Raw genomic sequence first — 19578 nt, 5'->3', positions numbered from 1 at the left:
TTCCGAGTAGAATTAAAAAATTACACTATTGGGGCGCCTGGGTGGCTCAGTGGGTTAAGCCGCTGCCTTCCGCTCAGGTCATGATCTCAGTCCTGGGATCGAGTCCCACATCCAGCTCTCTGCTCAGCGGGGAGCCTGCCTCCCTCTCTCTCTCTCTGTCTACTTGTGATCTCTCTGTCAAATAAATAAATAAAATCTTTAAAAAAAAATTACACTATTGAACCAAAGAGCAGACAAAGAAGCCAAGGGAAAGAGTAAATATTTTAGAACCAGGTGTGACTTCATAAATTGCTTTTCAAATTATGAGGAAAAATAATTCTGTAATGATCTGGACCTTTGACAGTGTTACTCAGATGAGGACCACAGCATCAGCATCCCCAGGGTGCTTATTAGAAATGTAAATTAACGCCCCAGCCTCCACCTACTGCATCTGACTATCTGGGGTTGGGGCTCAAGAATCTTACAAAGCCCTCCAGGTTTTGCTTACAGTGCTGTTGTTTAAGAACTACTATAGAATACTGAATCCATCGCTCCTACTATCTAGGAATTTCTATCAAAGACTTCTAGAATATAAAAGGCATTTTTATTCCTCTCCCCCCAACATCTGTCACACTTTCAGTCACAAGTGCTCAATAAAGGTTTGGTATTAAGTTGACTTACTTTCCATTACCCAGAAATAGTGCTATTCATCTCTATTATTCCATGTGAGGGAACTGAAGGTTATGGGCACAAACACTATTTAGAACAAACCTTGAATAATGTAGCTTTGTGGTTTCCTGTTTTGATGAAGAACATTTTATAATGTGTGAGCGCTTGTAAGTATGTGTGTGTGTGCAATTTTGTCATCTATCGACCCAATGGAAAGCAAGTATTTTGAATAAGAGTTTCTGGTGGTTGGGAAGTGGAGTGAAACGGTCATAGGCTGGCCGTGGTCTGTAAGGCGGAAAACCTTAAAATATGAGAGTAGAAAAGTTCCGGTTGGAGCCCAGTTCAAAAAGAAAGGGTTTTCCAGCAGGCAGGGTCCGCCCGGCCGCCGCCCTCTTACCTTCCGTATTACGTGGGACGCACCCTAAACAATCACTTGTTTTACCTCAAGTTCAAATGGAACTACGCGAGCTTTACTTCCCCGTGCTAACTCTGACAGTCTAGGGAGGGCGGTTTCTGGCGCCGGGGGACCCCCAAATCCTGAGAGATCGCAGCGCGCCCCGCCCTGCCCCACCGGGTCAAATTCTAAGACCGGACCCGCGCCCAGCAGCCGAGGAATGCGGAAGGGCCGCGGGAACTCGCCGCGCCGGGCGGGGGAGGAGGGCGGGCCGCGGGACTACAGCCGCACGCAAGGGTGGGGGGATGCAGCAGCAGGTCCCACAGGCTACAAAAGACAACTAAAGGCCAGGCTGTGTTCGCCGGCCCTAGCCCGGCTCCGCGGCCCACACAGTGCGCTTCGCTTGGTCTTGAGCGAGAACACCTCTCGCATCCCCCCCGTCCCGAGTTGGATCGAGCCGCGCCTTCCGGTGCGCTTTCCGGTCCACCTCTCCAGGCAGGAAGTGCCGGCCGCCGCCACTGTCGCGCCGCAGCCTAACCATCGTCGCCGTCGCTCCTCGTCTCACGTAGGGCAGCCCGGGTTCTGGTGTCTGGCGGCGGTGAGTGGCACTCGCCCCCGCGCACGACACCCCTCGGGTCGCGTCCGTCCCTCCTCCCTTCCGGCCTCGCGCCCGCCACCGGGACCCCGCCCCAAGGGGCCGGGACGCCGGGGGCCGGGAGCTGCGGGACCTGTCAGGTTGGGCGAGAAGGGTGGGCGAGAAGGCCTTGGCAGTAGCCCGGCCTCCGCCTGGAAGTTGAGAGGCCGGGCAGCGGCCGGGCAGATGAAGCCGGGCTGGGGAGACGCCCTGTCGGAAGAGGTGGCTGGGTCCCCAGCAGAGGGTAGATCGGCCCTTGCGTCACCCGGCTGACTTCACGCACCTGGTGCCTCCGACAGCCCGGAGGCTCCGCTGCCAGCGCCTTGCCCTTGCGGGCCCAGTCGGCCGATGAAGGTGTTGAGCACCTGCTCTGTGTCCCGACATGGTGCTAGGTGCTTTGGTGCGTAGGAATCTACTGGTGCCTGCCTCTTGCCTTAGATGAAGTGTCGGAGGAAACTGTTAGAACACTTGTGTCGGAGTGTATGGTTGTTGGTACAGGCGAAAATGTAATGATTTCCGTAGGAGTTGTAACTCTCGCTGTGTCTTGCATCTTGTAAAGATTTTGTTCATTCGTGTTGATTGAAGAAAAGGACGAATAACAAAAGTTAAGAAAGATTTCCTGGAGAAAGAATCATGACCTTATTGAAGACCTTGGATTTAGCTCTAGGAGGTAGAACTTAAGTAATTCTGGCAGGATCTGTGGTAGGAGGTAGGTAACAAGACTAAAACCCGAAAAGGTGGGAATTGTGTTTTGTGAGAAAGAGGCCGGGGAGGGCTGGGGGGCGGGGAGACTAGCTTGAATGGAACAAGAAATATAATGAATAATAGCTGGATATAAGGGTAGGTAGGTAAATAAGTGAGGCGTTTTTACAGATGTATTGAAAACTTGACCGAGAAATAAGAGATTATGTAAGAGGCATTAGGCAGTCATTTTGGATTCTTTAGAAAGGAAGTAATATGAAGAAAGGGGTGTTTAGAGGGTTAGTTTGGCAGCCTTTAAGATGGATTTAGAATGGTCTTTTGATAAGAGAAGAATCATAACATTTTCGAATTCAAAAGAACTTTACAGATTATCTTGTGAAATAGATTATCTGTTTTATAGATGATCTTTCATTTTATAGTTGAGGAAACTGAAACCCAGAGAAGTGAGATAATTTGCCCAAGGTCACTTGAAGGATTCACATGTGCTGTCCATTTTCTCTGTAAGCATTAGGTGGACCCCGCTGGACCTCGTAACTAAGTGCACAGCTTTTTGTTTGTTCAGGCTCTGTTGAATGAAACAACTTTAAGAATGGCTGGCTTGATATTAATTTATGCTTTAATGAGGCTGAATTTGGATAGGATGAACTGAAACTTCTGAAGGATGGATCCCCAGGTGAAGGTCATGGTATTAGGAAATAAAAGAGCCTGTAAATAGGGCTGGTTGTCCGTCTTTTCCAGGATTCAAAGACATCAGGTATCTGGGGATGAGTTTCATTGCCAACGCCTTTTGTATTTTCCTTATTCTGCATTTTAGCTGTGTGGCGACATTGCTTGGTACCCCCAACCAGCTATCCATGTTTTCATGATAGAGAATTTGAGCTGTCTCTCTATATATAGGATATTAGGGGCCAGTGGTACAAGCTCTGGAGCTAGACTTCCTGAGTACAGATACAAAATATAAACTCTACCATTTTCTAACTGTGTGGCTGTAGGCAAATTGTTTATTCTCTTTGCCCCAATTTTGTCATCTGAGAAATGGAGATACAGCACCTATATCATTAATTCAGAGGGTTAAATATGTTAATATATGTGAAATGCTTAGACCAAGGGCTAGCACATATTTAGCACTCCGTTATTGTCTATTATCAGCGTTGTTTCCTCCAGATATGGAACAGGGATTAACTGGTAAGTTTTGTTGAGGATCTCCTGGGGAAGACTCCAGTAGAGTTAATGCTGAACCATGGGTAGACCATAGAGAAAAGATTATTTTGGGAGTCAGATCCAGGATCTACCTTATATATTATATGTAACTTTGTTTGTGATAGGAAGGAGGCATATGTATGTATTTGCTTTACTAATATTTATGGAGCACCTACTGTAGTGTAAGGCACTATTAAATCATACAATCCAAGGTAAAAAGGTCACAAAAATGTGTAAGTAAATGACATAGCAAGAGAATATTACTGGGCAGTAAAAAAAGAATAAACCACTGATAAAAGCAACAAGATAAATGAATCTCAAATATTATATTGGGTGAAAGAAGTCAGGAATAGAGAATATAATTCCATTTATAAGAATGTCAAAGACAGGGGCGCCTAGGTGGCTCAGTGGGTTAAAGCCTCTGCCTTCAGCTCCGGTCATGATTCCAGGGTCCTGGGATCAAGCCCAGCATCCGGCTCTCTGCTGGGAGGGGGGCCTGCTTCCTCCTCTCTCTCTGCCTGTCTCTCTGCCTACTTGTGATCTCTGTCAAATGAATAAATAAAATCTTTTTTAAAAAATGTCAAAGACAGACAAAACTAATTTATAGTTAATAAATTTCTGATTTATAGGGGCGCCTGGGTGGCTCAAGTGGGTTAAAGCCTCTGCCTTCCGCTCAGGTCATGATCCCGGGGTCCAGGGATCCAGCCACACATCAGGCTTTCTGCTCAGCAGGGAGCCTGCTTCCTCCTCTGTCTCTCTCTGCCTACTTGTGATCTCTGTCTGTCAAATAAATAAAATCTTTTTTAAAATTAAAAAAATTAATTTCTGATTTATAGGAATCTGAGCAATGGTTGCCTATGGGAGAGGGTCATTGACTTGGAAAGAACTTTCTGGAGTGATGTTAACATTTATAACTTCATTGGGATTGTGGTTACATGGGGGTTCACATTTATAAAAACTCATTTTTAAATCTCTACATTTCACCATATATAAATTTCACTGCAATAAAACAAAATAATATATGGGAGTTCAGGGGATGGAAAGTTTACTGCCAGCTGGGATGATCATAAAACCTGTAATTTAAAAATTAAAGCATTATAATGTATGTGGTAAATATTAAAATACATATACTCTGAGGAAAGCTTAGCTGGTACCAAGAGGAAAGCTGTAAAAATTGTGTTTGACTCTATAAAAGAAATAGTAGATATAATAATTTATAGAACTGATTACATACTGGCCTAAATATGCAGTATAAAAACAGTGATATGTCATTAAATATATGAGGTTAATTTTGTGAACTGTTCTGGCTTGATTATATACTAAATTCTCCTTATGATTGCTGTTTTCAGACTGTTGCTCATGTATCCAGTCATTTGATCCTTCTAATTAACACTAACATTAGTCTTGACTACAATAATGACTATGGGAATCCATGAGAAATTTCTAAAGTTTCTGACAGACCGTGCTGAGCGTGAGAATTAAATCAAAAATGACCTTAACTTTTAGCAGAACTGCTCTGTGCTTTTTTGCATTCATTTACTGTTAGGCCTCACCTTGTGCCTCTACTTACAAATTGGCCTTGCTAAAGGAGATGCCCTAAGCATCCTGACCCTGGGCCTCCACTACCATTCTGCTGGAGCTTGGCTGGAACTTGAACTCTTCATCATGCCTTTGCTCACAAAATCAGGTCCTCTTCCCTCTCCAATTACCTCATTTTTGAAAGGAAACTTTATGCTCCTGATTTTTCAACCAGTACCTGAGAAAAGCACTATAGTTCAAGTAGATCTTTGGAAAAAACTCCAATTAGGAAGCAAGAAGAACTAGCAAAATCAGCATAGGTATCAGAAGAATAAGATAGTGTTGATGGGAATGTTGAGGAAGTGGTGACTCTGTTGCAGTTCAAAGAGGCACTCACCTAAGGGGCACCTGGCTGGCTCAGTCAGAGCATGCGGCTCTTGATCTCAGGAGATACGAGTTTGAGCCCCATGTTGGGGAAGAGATTACTTAAAAATAAATAAACTTTTTAAAAAGTAAATAGTATGTGGGCTAACATTTAAAAACCTATATGGAATGGTTATAAATGGTTATAAATTACTAGAAAAATCTTTTTTAAATGGCAAAAATGAGGGGTACCTGGTTGGCTCAGTTGGTAGAGCATGCAACTTGGTCTCGGGATTGTAGGTTTGTGCCCCACATTGGGTGTAGAGATTACTTTAAAAATTAATAAAATCTTTTTTAAAAAAGAAGAGCCCACAGAACTTGGAGAATAGAAGGAATTAAAATTTTCTAACCTGGAATCAAAATTCCCTACTAATACAAACTTGACTGTGGCCATAATTCTGAAATAAATCATTGTCCTATTTTAATATTAAAGAGGCCAAGGAAACACAGTGGCTTCACTAGTTTTCTAGTACTATATAACCAATTACCCCAAATTCAGCACCTTAAAAAAGCAATAAACAGTTTCCAAGGGTCTGGAATTCCAAGGCAGCTTAGCTAGTGGTTTTGAGTCTCATGAGGTTATATTCCAGGTGTCAGCTGGATTTGCAATCATTTGAAGGAAGAGCAGCCTCCAAGATGGCTGACACACATGGCTGGCAAGTTGGTGTTGACTCTTGGCAGGGGGCCGCCTCACTTCCCTGCACACAGACCTTTCCATAGTGGCTTGCCCCAGATTGAGTAGTTTGAGGAAGAGCAAGGCAGAAGGTATATTACAAGATCACACACCATCATTTTTGCAATATCCTATTGGTTATGAACAGTAGCAGAATATGCCACTCCAAAATAAGCTACTTTGGCATACAGATTGTTTTGAGCTGAAGGCAGTTGAAGAAACAGACAAAAGAAAAGATCTCTGTCCTATTTGCCTAAAAGCAGGACATAAATATACAACAGTGTCCTTCCTCCCCTCCAAAAACAAAGAATTACCCTCTGGAGACAACTTTAGACTTTTATCAGTGGAGAAAGCCCTGACTTTAGTCTTCATGACAAGCCTTACCCTGTTTACTGTGCAACTTCTGCAACTAGCCTCTTCCCCTCACACATACTTCCTTCTTTGTCTTTAGCTGGAGATGATGTCTAAGCTGACTTCTAAGTTACCTTTCAGAGTAGGCTTTTGCCTGGGTATCTCCTATATATACATGTTAGTAAATTTCTGTTTTTCTCTTGTGAATCTATAATTACAGAAGTGTCAGCCAAGAAGTCAGAAGGGTAGAAGGAAAATTATTTTACCTCCCTACACAGGTCAGCCCTTTTCACTGTTGGATGGGATTGCACAAGGGCAAGAGAAATGTTGAGGGCCATCTTGGAGTTTGGCTACCATTGCAGCCAAGGAACAAGTTCAGAGCTCAGAGGCTCTCAGTCACATAAACAAATTCCAGCTGTGACAGAAAGCTGTAGGGAGTAGTGGGAATTGCTCACTGAATACTCATTATTACAGGAACTTGGGAATGCTGGTCAAGTGACCCCTTATACAGTTTTTCAAGATGTCTGAAATTTTTTTTTATTAAAGTAACTATTCAGCTTTTTAAAATGTTGGCAAACTAATTCAGTTACCTAAAAAGGCATTTTAGAGGCGCCTGGGTGGCGCAGTGGCCTAAAGCCTCTGCCTTCAGCTCAGGTCATGATCCCAGGGTCCTAGAATCGAGTCCCGCATTGGGCTCTCTGCTCAGCAGGGAGCCTTCTTCCTCCTCTCTCTGTGCCTGCCTCTTGCCTACTTGTGATCTCTGTCTGTCAAATAAATAAATAAAACCTTTTAAAAAATAAAAAGGCATTTTAAAAAATCACCCCTGGGAAAATTAAATGAACCTCCCTGAAAATTGCATATAGTTTGGTAGCTACAGTTTGTGACTTCTGATCTGCTTCTTTTATTTTATAGATGAGGACAGTGAGGCTCAGGAAAGCTAAAATGACCCAAGGTCATGGAACTTGTGAATGACAGAACTGGCATTAGTATCCAGGTCTCTAACATCTCCATTGAAACATAATAACCAAATTTTAAAAAACTGAAGGGACTCAGTACATAAATAGCGCCTTCTAAATGGTTAATTTTCGTTCTCAACCCTCCTGCATGGAATCGCCCAATGCACTTTTTAAAATAGCAGTCACTGGGCCCCACCCATCATCACTCAGTTTGGGTTAGAGCAGACTAGGACCTAGGCATCAATTTTTTTAAACTTCCAAGATGATTCTAATGTGCAGCCAAGATTGAGACCAGAAGGTGAACTGCTATGAGAGAATGTTTACTTGCCATATGGCAACAGCAACCAACTGACTTAAAACACTTAAAGGAAGAAGCCTCAAAGGAATGTCTAAGTCCTAGGCAGCTGCCAGAATATGCCCCATAAAAGCCAATAAAGTCATATAGGCTGATGAAGTTCACAAGCAGTTTCTGCTTATTAGTGATTATCGTGCCCATGGTTTGATATATACATCAGTATTGGAAGTGTTTTGCAGACGTAGATTATTATGTAAATACGTTGACACCACAGCCACATATACCAGTATTCCTATATCCCGCCCTTCTTGTAAACTCTGTGACCAGTACATATAACCTTTAGTTCATGCTATATGAGAAATTTACCAAAATAATGAAATAAAACTTTTGAGGAGGAAATGAGAATTTTTTACTGCTATTGAGGGCTCTTGATTACATTATATGCTGGTCTATATGGATTTTTTTCTGTAGTTATAGTTTAGGGGTAGGGTTTGATTATTGTTTTCACTTAAACATGTATAGGTTAAACATTAATTTGACAGTCCAAGGTTTCAAGCCTTTATGATGTCAAACCAAGGCCATGACTGGTAGGAAAAACTGTCACTTTAAATAAATCTAGATTACACAGTCCATTCCACTATGCAGTTCTATTCTTTATGTTGGTTTCCCCAGTTATTGTCTGAATTTATTTGAAAACTCGAGGACTTGAATTCAGAGGAAAGTCACTGCTCAGAAATCATTGGAAAAGGGGATGGGAGGGATGCCTGGATGACTCAGTCAGTTAAGTGTCTTCATCTTGATTTTGGCTCAGGTCATGATTTCAGGGTTGTGAGATTGAGCCCCACATGGGGCTCCCTGCTCAGCGGGGAGTATGCTTGAGGTTCTCTCTCTCTCTCTCCTCCCCCTACTCTCTTGCACACACTCCAGCTCTCTTTCAAATAAATAAATAAAATCTTTTTTTTTAAAGGTCAGTGTTGGATTACACTGACAGTATTGAAAGCTTTTTTAAAATTTTTGTGGTAAAATGATTAGAAGAATATATAGTACAAAGTGAATAATATAAAGGTAGAAATAACCTTTAATAAGTGGGGTTTCGATCCCAGCTCTGCCACTAGGTGACCTTGGGAAAGTTTTTTAATAGCTTCGATCTTCAGTTTCTTTATATTTGAAAGCAGGTATGTTAAGTTTAATGCACATAATGTGCCTAGCACATGAGTCACTCAGTAAATGGTAATGGAGCCCTAAGTTGAGTAGACCTTTAATTTTCTCACTGGCCTTAACTTTTTTGGGCTGGAAAAATAGCAAGAACAGAAGTACACAAGGTAAGAAGCTGCATGGTTCCATAAAAGCAGTTTGGTGCTGCTGAAGGAAATGTACAAAGAATGGCTAGAGATAAGGCTGGAGAGGTCATTCTAGTGTATGGAAAGGAGGACCTTGTAGACCGTGCTTAAGAACTTAAATTTTCGGGGCGCCTGGGTGGCTCAGTGGGTTGAGCCGCTGCCTTTGGCTCAGGTCATGATCTCGGGGTCCTGGGATCGAGTCCCGCATCGGGCTCTCTGCTCAGCAGGGAGCCTGCTTCCCTCTCTCTCTCTACCTGCCTCTCTATCTACTTGTGATCTCTCTCTGTCAAATAAATAAATAAAATCTTAAAAAAAAAAAAAGAACTTAAATTTTCCACTATATGCAGTGGGGAGCCAAAGAAGATTTTTAAGAGAAAGGTAAGGTCATATTCATATGTTTGACACCACTGGCTGGAGTGTAAAGGGCAGTTTAGAGGGACGAAAAAGCAAGAAGATAGATTAGTTGGCTATAGAAATATTCTACACAGAAATAATGAAGACCCAGTTTAGGGTGATGGGAGAGGAATGAGGAAGATGAACAAGCCTGAGAAATATTCAGGAAGCAAGGCTTGATTCACCAGGGAGAGGGAGGAGTTGGGAATGACTCTAGGTTTCTGGCTTGGCAAATTGGTAAATGATGGTGTCATTAACTGAGAGAAGACAGAAAGCTAAGAAAATTTAGAAACAGGAAGATAATGAATTCGGTGTTCAACACATTGATTATGAGTATCTGCGGGTTTTCCAAATGGGTGCCTTTCACAAGCTATTGGGTATTAAGAGTCTGCAGCCCAAGGGAAAGGTCAGGCCTGAACATACAGACTTGGTAGTCATCAATGTTGTCAGACCAGTGAGAGTTGATGAGATCATCCAAGGAAAGCAGAATGGAAAGAATTTTAATAAGCCATGGACCACTAGAATATTGGGAAACATGAATATTTAGATGAGTAAAGGTAAAAGCCTAACAAGAAATGGAGGAGACCAGTCATAAAAATAGAACTGAGAGAAGAATAAATTGGTATCATCAAGTCAAATGTAGCATTGTACATAAGCCAACCTTTCTGATATCACTAGGAGTCTCCCTTGTGGGGCGTCTGGATGGCTCAGTCATTTAAGAAATAGAACTGAGAGAAGAATAAATTGGTATCATCAAGTCAAATGTAGCATTGTACATAAGCCAACCTTTCTGATATCACTAGGAGTCTCCCTTGTGGGGCGTCTGGATGGCTCAGTCATTTAAGCATCTGCCTTCAGCTCAAATCATGATTCTGGAATCCTGGGATCAAGCCCCATGTCCGGCTTCCTTCTGCTTCTCACCCCTGCTTGTGCTCTTTCTCTCAAAATAATTTTTTTTCCTTTTTTTTTTTTAAAGAGTCTTCCTTCTTATAGTAGAATGCCTTCAAGATTGGGAAAGTTCCCCTTTTCCATTTTGGACAGTTCCATTTCTTTCTTTCTTTTCTTTTTTTTTTTTTTTTAAGAATTCTATTTTATTTTTATTTTTTATTAACAGATAATGTATTATTAGCCCCAGGGGTACAGGTCTGCGAATCATCGGGCTTACACACTTCACAGCACTCACCATAGCACATACCCTCCCCAATGTCCATAACCCAATCACCCCCTCCGTAGCCCCCTCCCCCTGGCAACCCCGTTTGTTTTGTGAGATTGAGAGTCTCTTATGGTTTGTCTTGGACAGTTCATTTCTACTGTTACTGTTCACCAAGGCCAAGAGTTGTTAAGGCTCTGAAGAAAAGAGGCATAAAATGATGTCAAACACAGCAGTGATCCAAGGAGTTGGACTGGATTTGGCAGTTTGAAAGCAGTTGCAGTAGAGGAAAAAAAAGCCAGGTTGTGATGGGTTGAAAGTGAGTGGGAAGCGAGAAAGTAGAGAAAGCCAAGATCCTTATCTCAGATGGAAAGGGGAAAGAGGATGGTAGTTTCTTTTGAGGGGATAGTTCCTTTCAGATTGATTGTTTTGCTACAACTTTACTTCACTTTTCAGCTGATATTTTATGTGTGTATGTGTGTAGCATATAGGTATATATATATATAACTGTGTACAGTTTTAAAGTGAAATACAGGGAGAAAAACTTTTTTAGAAGAAATTATGGTGTTAGTACATTGAGCTTATTACCTGTTCTGTAATCTGTTTTGATTAGGGCCGTTGATGAATTGCCCTTGACTGTTTTTCACCTTCCTTCCCTGTTGCCTTCACTCTTGGGGTCAGACTTATCTTACCATCTAGTGGCATTTCTGGCCTTACTGGTTACCTCCCGTTCTCTCACAGGCATTGCTCCTAATAAAAACCTTTGCATGTTTAATCCCTTCTTAGCATTAGCTTCTTGGAGAACCCCAACCAAGCTTCAGAAATGTTTCAGTACTATAGACTTGGGGGGTAACTGTAGGGTTACCATGACACAATTGACTATTTTTAAAAATAAAGATTTACCCTGGGATGTTTTTCTTAATGACTCTATTACAAACATAATTTGTAGATACTGAGAGAACTAATTCTTGCCTTCAGATTTACTGTCTTTTGTACATACTATATCTTAAAGAAATAGAATCAGAATTTTTAGCACAAAAAAGTTATCACCAGTTTTGGAATAGGAAGAAGAATTAAAGCATAGACAAGTGCCCTGCTGGTGGACCACATTCTGTCTCTGATTTAACCTTCAAATAACTAAACTCAAATAAACTGTTACAGGACAGAGGAGAAAACTAACACTTATATGGGGTAGAGAAGATGTTGGAATATGAACTCTCTGTTTAGAATAAGAATTCTAAGGCTGGTGTACTTCGCACTTTTACCACTAAGTCAAGATTCAGAATACCCAGGGTCAGGGTTGGGGTGGAGGGTGGTTGTTTTTTGTTTGTTTGTTTGTTTGTTTGTTTGTTTTTAATTGAAGAAAGAGAAGTAAACAGTGTAGATTAAAAGCCCAAGACTAGGGGTGCCTGGTTGGCCTAGTTGATAGAGCATGCAGCTCTTGATCTCGGGGTTGTGAGTTCCAGCCCCATGTAGGGTATAGAATTTACTTAAAAAAAAAAAAAAAAAAAAAAAAAAAAGGAAAGAAAGAAAAGAAAAGAAAATTCATGACTAAAAGTCCTAGAGACCAAAGTCCAAAATTGCCTTGGTCAGCCACTACCCAGCCAGTCATTTGCTTTCGCACTTTGGGGCTGCAGAGTTAAACAACAGTTCCCCAAGATCACCCTCATTTCTGATGCCAATCGCAAGTTTGGGCCCCCAAAGACAACCCTCAGGTTTGATAATTTTGCTAGAATTCACAGAATTGATTGAAAGCTGTTATATCCTTGGTTATGGTTTATTGCAGTAAAAGGACTCAGATTAAAATCAGCCAAGGAAAGAGATATGTGGTGCAGATGTGTGGAACCCCAGAAGGGTTCGAAATGCAAAGCTCCAGTTGTCCTCTTCTAGGGACAGTGTTCTCCTCCTGGCAACAAGATGTGACAGTATGCATGGAGTATTGTTAACTAGGAAAGCTCACTTGATCCTTGATAGCCATAGTTTTTACTGGGGCTCCACTGTTAGATACTGTTAGCTACTCTGTGGCTGACCTTAGTCTCTAGCCCCTTGGGAGGTCAAACTGGTAACACATGACCCATAACCCCCACAATAAATTACATTGTTAGATTGTCTGATGTGACCCAAGACCCCAGATACAGGCAGGACATTCCAAAGGCTTAGAGATTACCACCCAGAAGCAGAGAGGACAAAGGCCAAGCCTCTCTTTGGGCAAAATTGTTTACTACATAGGGCCATTGGTTTTATATTTTAACCCAGATAATACCTATCTCATAGGGCAGTTATGAAGACATTGGATGGAAAAATTGCTCTGGTCTCTCTGGGTTTTCCAAGGTTATACGTAGGTAGTAATGGTGGAGCTGAGATTTGAACTTAGGACTTTCTAATTCCAAAGTTGATAGTATTTTTGCATTGTGTTTATTTAAAACCGCAAATAAAAAATGGAATGAAATGTGTTCATGTTATTTGACATTTGCTTTTATTTATTTATTTTTTTAAGTAGTTTCCATGCCCAGTGTGGAGCCCAACATGGGGCTTGAACTCACAGCCCTGAGATCAAAGATCTGAGCTGAGATCAAGAGTAGGACTTGTAACTGACTGAGCCATCCAGGCACCTCCTATTTGACATCTAAATTATTGGCGGCTTTCAGTAGAGTATTGGAAGCTACCATTGGCACCATATTATAGAGAATTGAGGAGTGACTGGAAAGATGAGAAAATGGAGACAGTTGAGTATCAGATTGCTATTCTAAACATTTTGTCAAAGGAAAGGGGAAATGAGGATGAAGCTAGAAGGGATACAAGATTAAAGAGTAGGTTTGGGGTGCGTGGCTGACTTCAGTCAATAGAGCATGTGACTTGATCTTGGGGTCCTGAGTTCAAGCACCATGTGAGTTCAAGCCCCATGGCAGGTACAGAGATCACTAAAAAAATAAAAAATAAAAAAAAGTAGGTTTTAATCATTTTTTTAAGAGCCTTTTTGAACATGTACCATACAGTGACTATACTAGTTCCTTTGTGAATGTTTTCTCATTAAATCTTACTGGCATTAAAATAGAGGCTGTTTTGCTGTAAAACTGAGGGTTGTGTGAGGTTCCCTGGTTTTCATACTGTGTTTTGAAAAACCGAGGCTCAGAGAGGTTATGCAATACTGGTAATAAAATGGAATAAAAGGAGTACCTATTGCAGTGGATTGTTAGGAGGATCCAGTAGGATGATCCTTGTAAAAAGTAAAATGAAATGTCAGCTTTGGAGTCTGTCTCTTTAGGGGAGCCCAAATCCTCATAACAGTACTTGGCACATAGTAAGCTACTCAGTAAATGCTAGCTATTGCTGTATATTTTTTAATTAATTTCCACTTTAAAAAAATGAGTCTCATGAAATTTGGAGGCAATGATTTCTGTTCTGCTTCTTAAATTTTTCACAACTGCTTTTTCCTAACCATTTAATTGTGACATTGGAAATAAAGTTGAAATGTATATTTATTCCTACACAATTGAAGTAATAATTCTACATTAAGAAATTTTTGCTCACTAACTTGAGGTGTTACAGGTTCTTTTTTTGTTTTATTTTATGTTTAATGCATTCTTTTTTGCTTTATGTTTTTTCTTTTTAACTCTAGAATTAAACAGCCACCATGTCGAGCAAAAAGGCAAAGACCAAGACCACCAAGAAGCGCCCCCAGCGTGCAACATCCAACGTGTTCGCCATGTTTGACCAGTCACAGATTCAGGAGTTCAAAGAGGCCTTCAACATGATTGATCAGAACAGAGATGGTTTCATTGACAAGGAGGATTTGCATGATATGCTTGCTTCTCTAGGTAGGCTTTTATATTCTTAATATGCCCACCTCCCAAAAATAATATTTCAGTGTTTTTTGAATTATTTTTTTGTGTGATGTGTAAGTATTTCTCTCCTTATCTCAAAGGCCTAGTGAGAGATGTCTGGGTAGGAAGTGCCAAGTTGGGGCTGACCAGTCATAGGAGGATTTTATTTATAATTTTCTTACAATTAAGGTAAAGAAAATATAAAGATACAAGATTTAAAGCAAACAGAAACTGCCCCTTTATCATTTTGGTTATATGGGTGTTAATTTATTATTCCTTGTATGATTTTGTTGTTGTTTGGTGTAATCTTAAAAAGAAGGATGAGATGGAAGGTCTTCCACATTCTGCCCCAAGTCAGCAGCGATTTTACAGCTGGGAATGGTAAGCCGTCGAGTTCTCTGTAGACTTGCTGGGGAAGGGGTTGTCAGGAATAGCCTACAGTTAGGTTCTGCTCTCTGCTTGTGCTTGACTGTTAACCAAAAAGGACAGTTCAGAGGCCAGAGGGCAAAGAGAGAGGTTGTTATTCTTTTCCTCTTAGTAACCAGAACACAGTCTTAGTCCTCTATTTTATTTTTTTTCTAACATATTATTTTGAAAATTTTTAAGCCTGCAAAAAGTTGAAAATGGACGTGTATACATTTTTACCTAGATGCACCAATTGTTAACATTTTACAACATTTTCTTTATTCAGAGTGAGAGTAAAATCAGGGTATTGAACTAAGTTATTGACTTAGAGGTAGGTTGGACCCTAGTGTTTTAACTTAGGTGTACTCTTTTGGGGTGGGTCACTAATGAAAAAGGTGGAGGAAAACTGAAGGACTTAGTTGTATTACAAAGCTTGAACACTTGGGGCACCTAGGTGGCTCAGTTGGTTAAGTGTCTGCCCAGGTCTTGATCTCGGGATCTTGCAATCAAGCCCCACATTAGGCTCCTTGCTCCACGGAGAGCCTGCTTCTCCCTCTTCCCCATCTTCCCCATCCCTACTCATCCTCTCTCTCTCTCAGATAAATAAAATCTTTAAAAAAAAAAAAAAATTGAGCACTCAAGCCTATACCCTGCTCATAGTAGATGCTCAATTTTTGTTGGGTGAATGAGGGATAGTAGAGGAAGAGGCTGACTTTGGGGTCTTGCATTTTGGGGAACCCATGCTTTTTAAAGATACATTTTTATTTACCTTTCAAATAACAAATTATATTGGATGCCCTGAATTGGGCCCATAGGTGCCTAACCTAAACCAATTTGTTTTAAGTCCCTGTGTCTTTTCGGTACCCAGGTTTTCTTGACACCTTTGGGTTAGACTTTTTTCCCAAAAAAATTATGGCTAGAGAGTTGGATTAAATTTGAAGGTAGAAAAGTAGATCTTTTTTAGTTCCTTTCACTTATTCAGTGAATCTTGAAACTAATTTTAGGCTAATTTTTGTATTGTTATGTTGAACAGGTATAATGAGTGAGACAAGTAATATATGATAAGACAGGTGCCCACTTGGCATTTAAATTTCACTCAAATTCCCAGGAGGAAAACTGCATATAAAGCATAACTCTAGGTTTGACTATCATTAGCACTTAGCTAGGTGTAACATTCAGATGCTTCCTCAGATATGAATATCTAACTTAAGATGTACTCTTCCTGGAGAATCATTACAAACGTAATGATGGAAAGGACTTTTCAGATACCAAGTTTAACCAGTCCATTTTACAAATTAAAAAAATAATAATAAGTAAACCCTAGACAGCTGCCACCTTTCCTCAGGTCACACAGTCAGTGGCAGAACTGGGATTCAAACTCACTATTCGAGACCCTGCATTCAGGGCTGCTTTTCCTACACCATGGGAGCCTCAAAAATGCCTGGACCAAGAGAAGTGCTTTGTTGTTCCCGCCAAGACTGGACAGTCCTGGACTTTCTCCTGACCTCACAGAGAGGGTCAGAGGACTCTCCCTCCATAGGGAGAAGTGGTCTCAGTTGAAACTGAGATGAAGATTTCCCATTATAAGCAATACTAAACTAGTTTCACCATATGAGTAAATCATGTCTGGCAACTGACTAATAGATAACATTGTTCAAAGTGAGCTCTCGGTTCTAAACCAACCTAATAGTTTTGGCTTAAATGACCAGCTTACTAAATAAAATTTTTGACGTACCAGTTCCTGGGCAACTGTGCCACAATTGGAAGTACAGATGTTTCAATTTTTTAAACAACGGTCTTTGAAGTGCCCTGATGGACTTTTAACATTATTGACATTCAAGATGCAGAAATGTGTCATTACCTGGTTCATGGTTTCAGGTGCCTGTCTTTGGGAGGCTTTTTTTGTTTGTTGTTTATTTGTGAGAGAGAGCATGAGCTGGGGAGAGAGGTAGAAGGGGAGGGAGAAGCAGGCTCTCCACTGAGCAGGGACCTAACGTGGGGCTTGATCCCGGACCCCAAGATTATGACCTGAGCCAGAGGCAGACGCTTAATTGACTGAGCCACTCCAGGTGCCCCTCAGATGCCTGTTTTTGATGAAAATAGTGAAGGAAAGCTTGCAGAAAGTATCAGTGAATGGAAAACATTCAACCTGGGGCACCTGGGTGGCTCAGTGGGTTAAAGCCTCTGCCTTCGGCTCAGGTTATGATCCCAGGGTCCTGGGATCAAGCCCTGCATCGGGCTCTCTGCTCAGCAGGGAGCCTGCTTCCTCCTCTCTCTCTGCCTGCCTCTCTGCCTACATGTGATCTCTGTCAAATAAATAAATAAAATCTTTAAAAAAAAAAGAAGAAAAACATTCAACCTGTGCCCACAATACATTTTTGTAATGATATAGCAAAGATTTTTTACATTGTTAAAAATTGTCTTTTAAAAATGTTCTTAACGCATGTTAATTGAAAAAATAGTTCCATGTGATGATGATGTAATTTAAAAATATACTGGGGAGCAAAGCAGTAGCAAAATAATTATGTATTGAAATTAGTTCTTTGTCCTTAAATGTTAAAATGTGAAATCTTCTAGGGAAGAATCCAACCGATGCATACCTTGAGGCCATGATGAATGAGGCTCCAGGGCCCATAAATTTTACCATGTTCCTCACGATGTTTGGTGAGAAGTTAAATGGCACAGATCCAGAAGATGTCATCAGAAACGCTTTTGCTTGCTTTGATGAAGAAGCAACTGGTGAGTGCTCTTTATTTGTTCATGCCCACCCTCATTCCAAACTATATGAAACACTTTTTAGGAAATGAAAAAGATGAGTAAAATATAACTTTAAAAAAAATGAATAAACTTCCATTTATAATAGTATAGTATGACCACGAATGGGAGGTCATGGGTATATGTCCTAAAGCTGCCCAGTTTATTATATTAATCTTTGAATTTGGTTCGGAGCTTCCTGAAAGCCAAATGGGGAATTGTCTGTTGAATAGTATTTTTTAGACAATGAAAACAACTTCTTCAAGTGACTATAAATCTCACCAAAAAGTATAATTAACTAACTTGAACAGTTAAAATCCTTTTTTTTTTCTCATTTTAAAGAGTATAAAGCCTTGCTATTCAGATTTCTTACTCCTCTCATTTCCCCTTTTCTTCTCTCTTAACCCTCTCCTCAGCCACCTGCACACTTCCTCAGATACACCTGGCACCCTCCTTCCTACTTCTGTCTCTACCTGTCACAACTGCACTGTCCCTCATGCACATGTGGTCTTTTTTCTGGGCAGCTGCCTATATCTCTGAAATATAGAGGGTTTTCTTTTTCCTCCTCTAGAAAACACTTGCTTCACATTAATTTTGTAAGCATTATAATCTATTAACTGTGCTTTTACAATGGAAGAACTCTAGGGGCTCCTGGGTTAAGCTCGGTTAAGCTTCCGACTCTTGGTTTCAGCTCAGGTCATGATCTCAGGGTCCCGAGATTCAGCCCCATGTTGGGCTCTGTGCTTGATGCAGAGTCTACTTGAGATTTGCTCCCTCTTCCTCTGCCCGTCCCCTGCTCACACTCTCTCTCTCTCAAATAAATATTTTTTTTTTAAATTCTGAAATGAAAGACCTCAAAATTAATAGGCAAACATAATGATATAGTTACATATTGCCTTAGTGCACTAATTTACTTTGTTCATGTAAATGTGGATATTCTGAAATATTTTGTAACACTGACCTACTTTAGAAATGAACCATTAAAGTGCCAGGAAGTATTCGTGACTCCTTCTGTCTCCTGCCTGCCAGGCACCATCCAGGAAGATTACCTGAGAGAGCTGCTGACAACCATGGGAGATCGGTTTACAGACGAGGAGGTGGATGAGCTGTACAGAGAAGCACCTATTGACAAAAAGGGAAATTTCAATTATATTGAGTTCACGCGCATCCTTAAACATGGAGCAAAAGACAAAGATGATTGAAAGAACTTTAGCTAAAACCTTCCAATTACTTTGTCTTACTCCATTTTATTTCCCAGACACTTTCCCCCACCCTCATAGACCTGTTGCATGCAACTTAGTTTCACGGCTTGGCCTCTTTTTTTGATGTATTTATTCTAGACCTTTCTGCCACTTAGCACTTGTATAATCAAACTGCAAATGGGGTTGAGGTTGTAAATTGTGCTAAAAAAGAGATTGCGAATAAAAATCAACAAATGTGAAAGCCCAGGAAAATATATCCGGTATTTCTGGTTTTGCTGGATTTTTACATTTTTATATAATAAAAACACTATTTTGAAATAAAGATTATGCTGACTCAAATGAAATATAATGGAAAGTTAAACAAGTCGTAGTTGGGGGTAGTCTTTTTTCTTTCTTCAGATTTTCAACTTCACATTCAAATTTCATGGTAAAGCGGATTTTTCACTTATGTGAGACAGTGTTCCTCAGAACTTCTAAGTACAAATTAACATTATGCAGTAAAAACTACTTATTGCCTTTGGTTTTTTTCATATTTATAGTAAGTCAGATGTTTAAACTATTGGATGATATATATAGGATATATCTGAGAAAATATTTAACATTTTATGGATCTTAGAGCCTAAGAAGATGAGGCAAAATTCTGAAGAAAAGAATAATTACTAACATTTACTGTATGTAAAGCACCACACATGGGTGATTTTTTTCACTGAATCTTC

General features: G+C 40.6%; 1 protein-coding gene across 3 annotated transcripts in view; it reads left to right on the top strand.

Moving 5' to 3' along the window:
* LOC123954111 (myosin regulatory light polypeptide 9) overlaps nt 1-19184 on the top strand; it is a 34270-nt gene extending 15086 nt beyond the window's left edge. Inside the window, exons 1-4 of one of the 3 annotated variants that reach the window (XM_046024833.1) lie at nt 1347-1640; nt 14297-14495; nt 17484-17645; nt 18690-19184. In XM_046024833.1, the coding sequence (XP_045880789.1) occupies nt 14312-14495; nt 17484-17645; nt 18690-18862 (519 nt within the window). In that variant the 5' untranslated portion in view covers nt 1347-1640; nt 14297-14311 and the 3' untranslated portion in view covers nt 18863-19184. Of the gene's footprint in view, nt 1-1346; nt 1641-14296; nt 14496-17483; nt 17646-18689 lie in introns of those variants that run through there. The other 2 variants (XM_046024835.1, XM_046024834.1) reach the window with 2 other exon arrangements.
* Nucleotides 19185-19578: the final 394 nt, after the last annotated feature.

Source organism: Meles meles, chromosome 12 (assembly GCF_922984935.1).
Source record: "Meles meles chromosome 12, mMelMel3.1 paternal haplotype, whole genome shotgun sequence".
Lineage (NCBI taxonomy): Eukaryota > Metazoa > Chordata > Mammalia > Carnivora > Mustelidae > Meles > Meles meles.
This window is presented reverse-complemented; position numbering and strand designations above follow the sequence as displayed.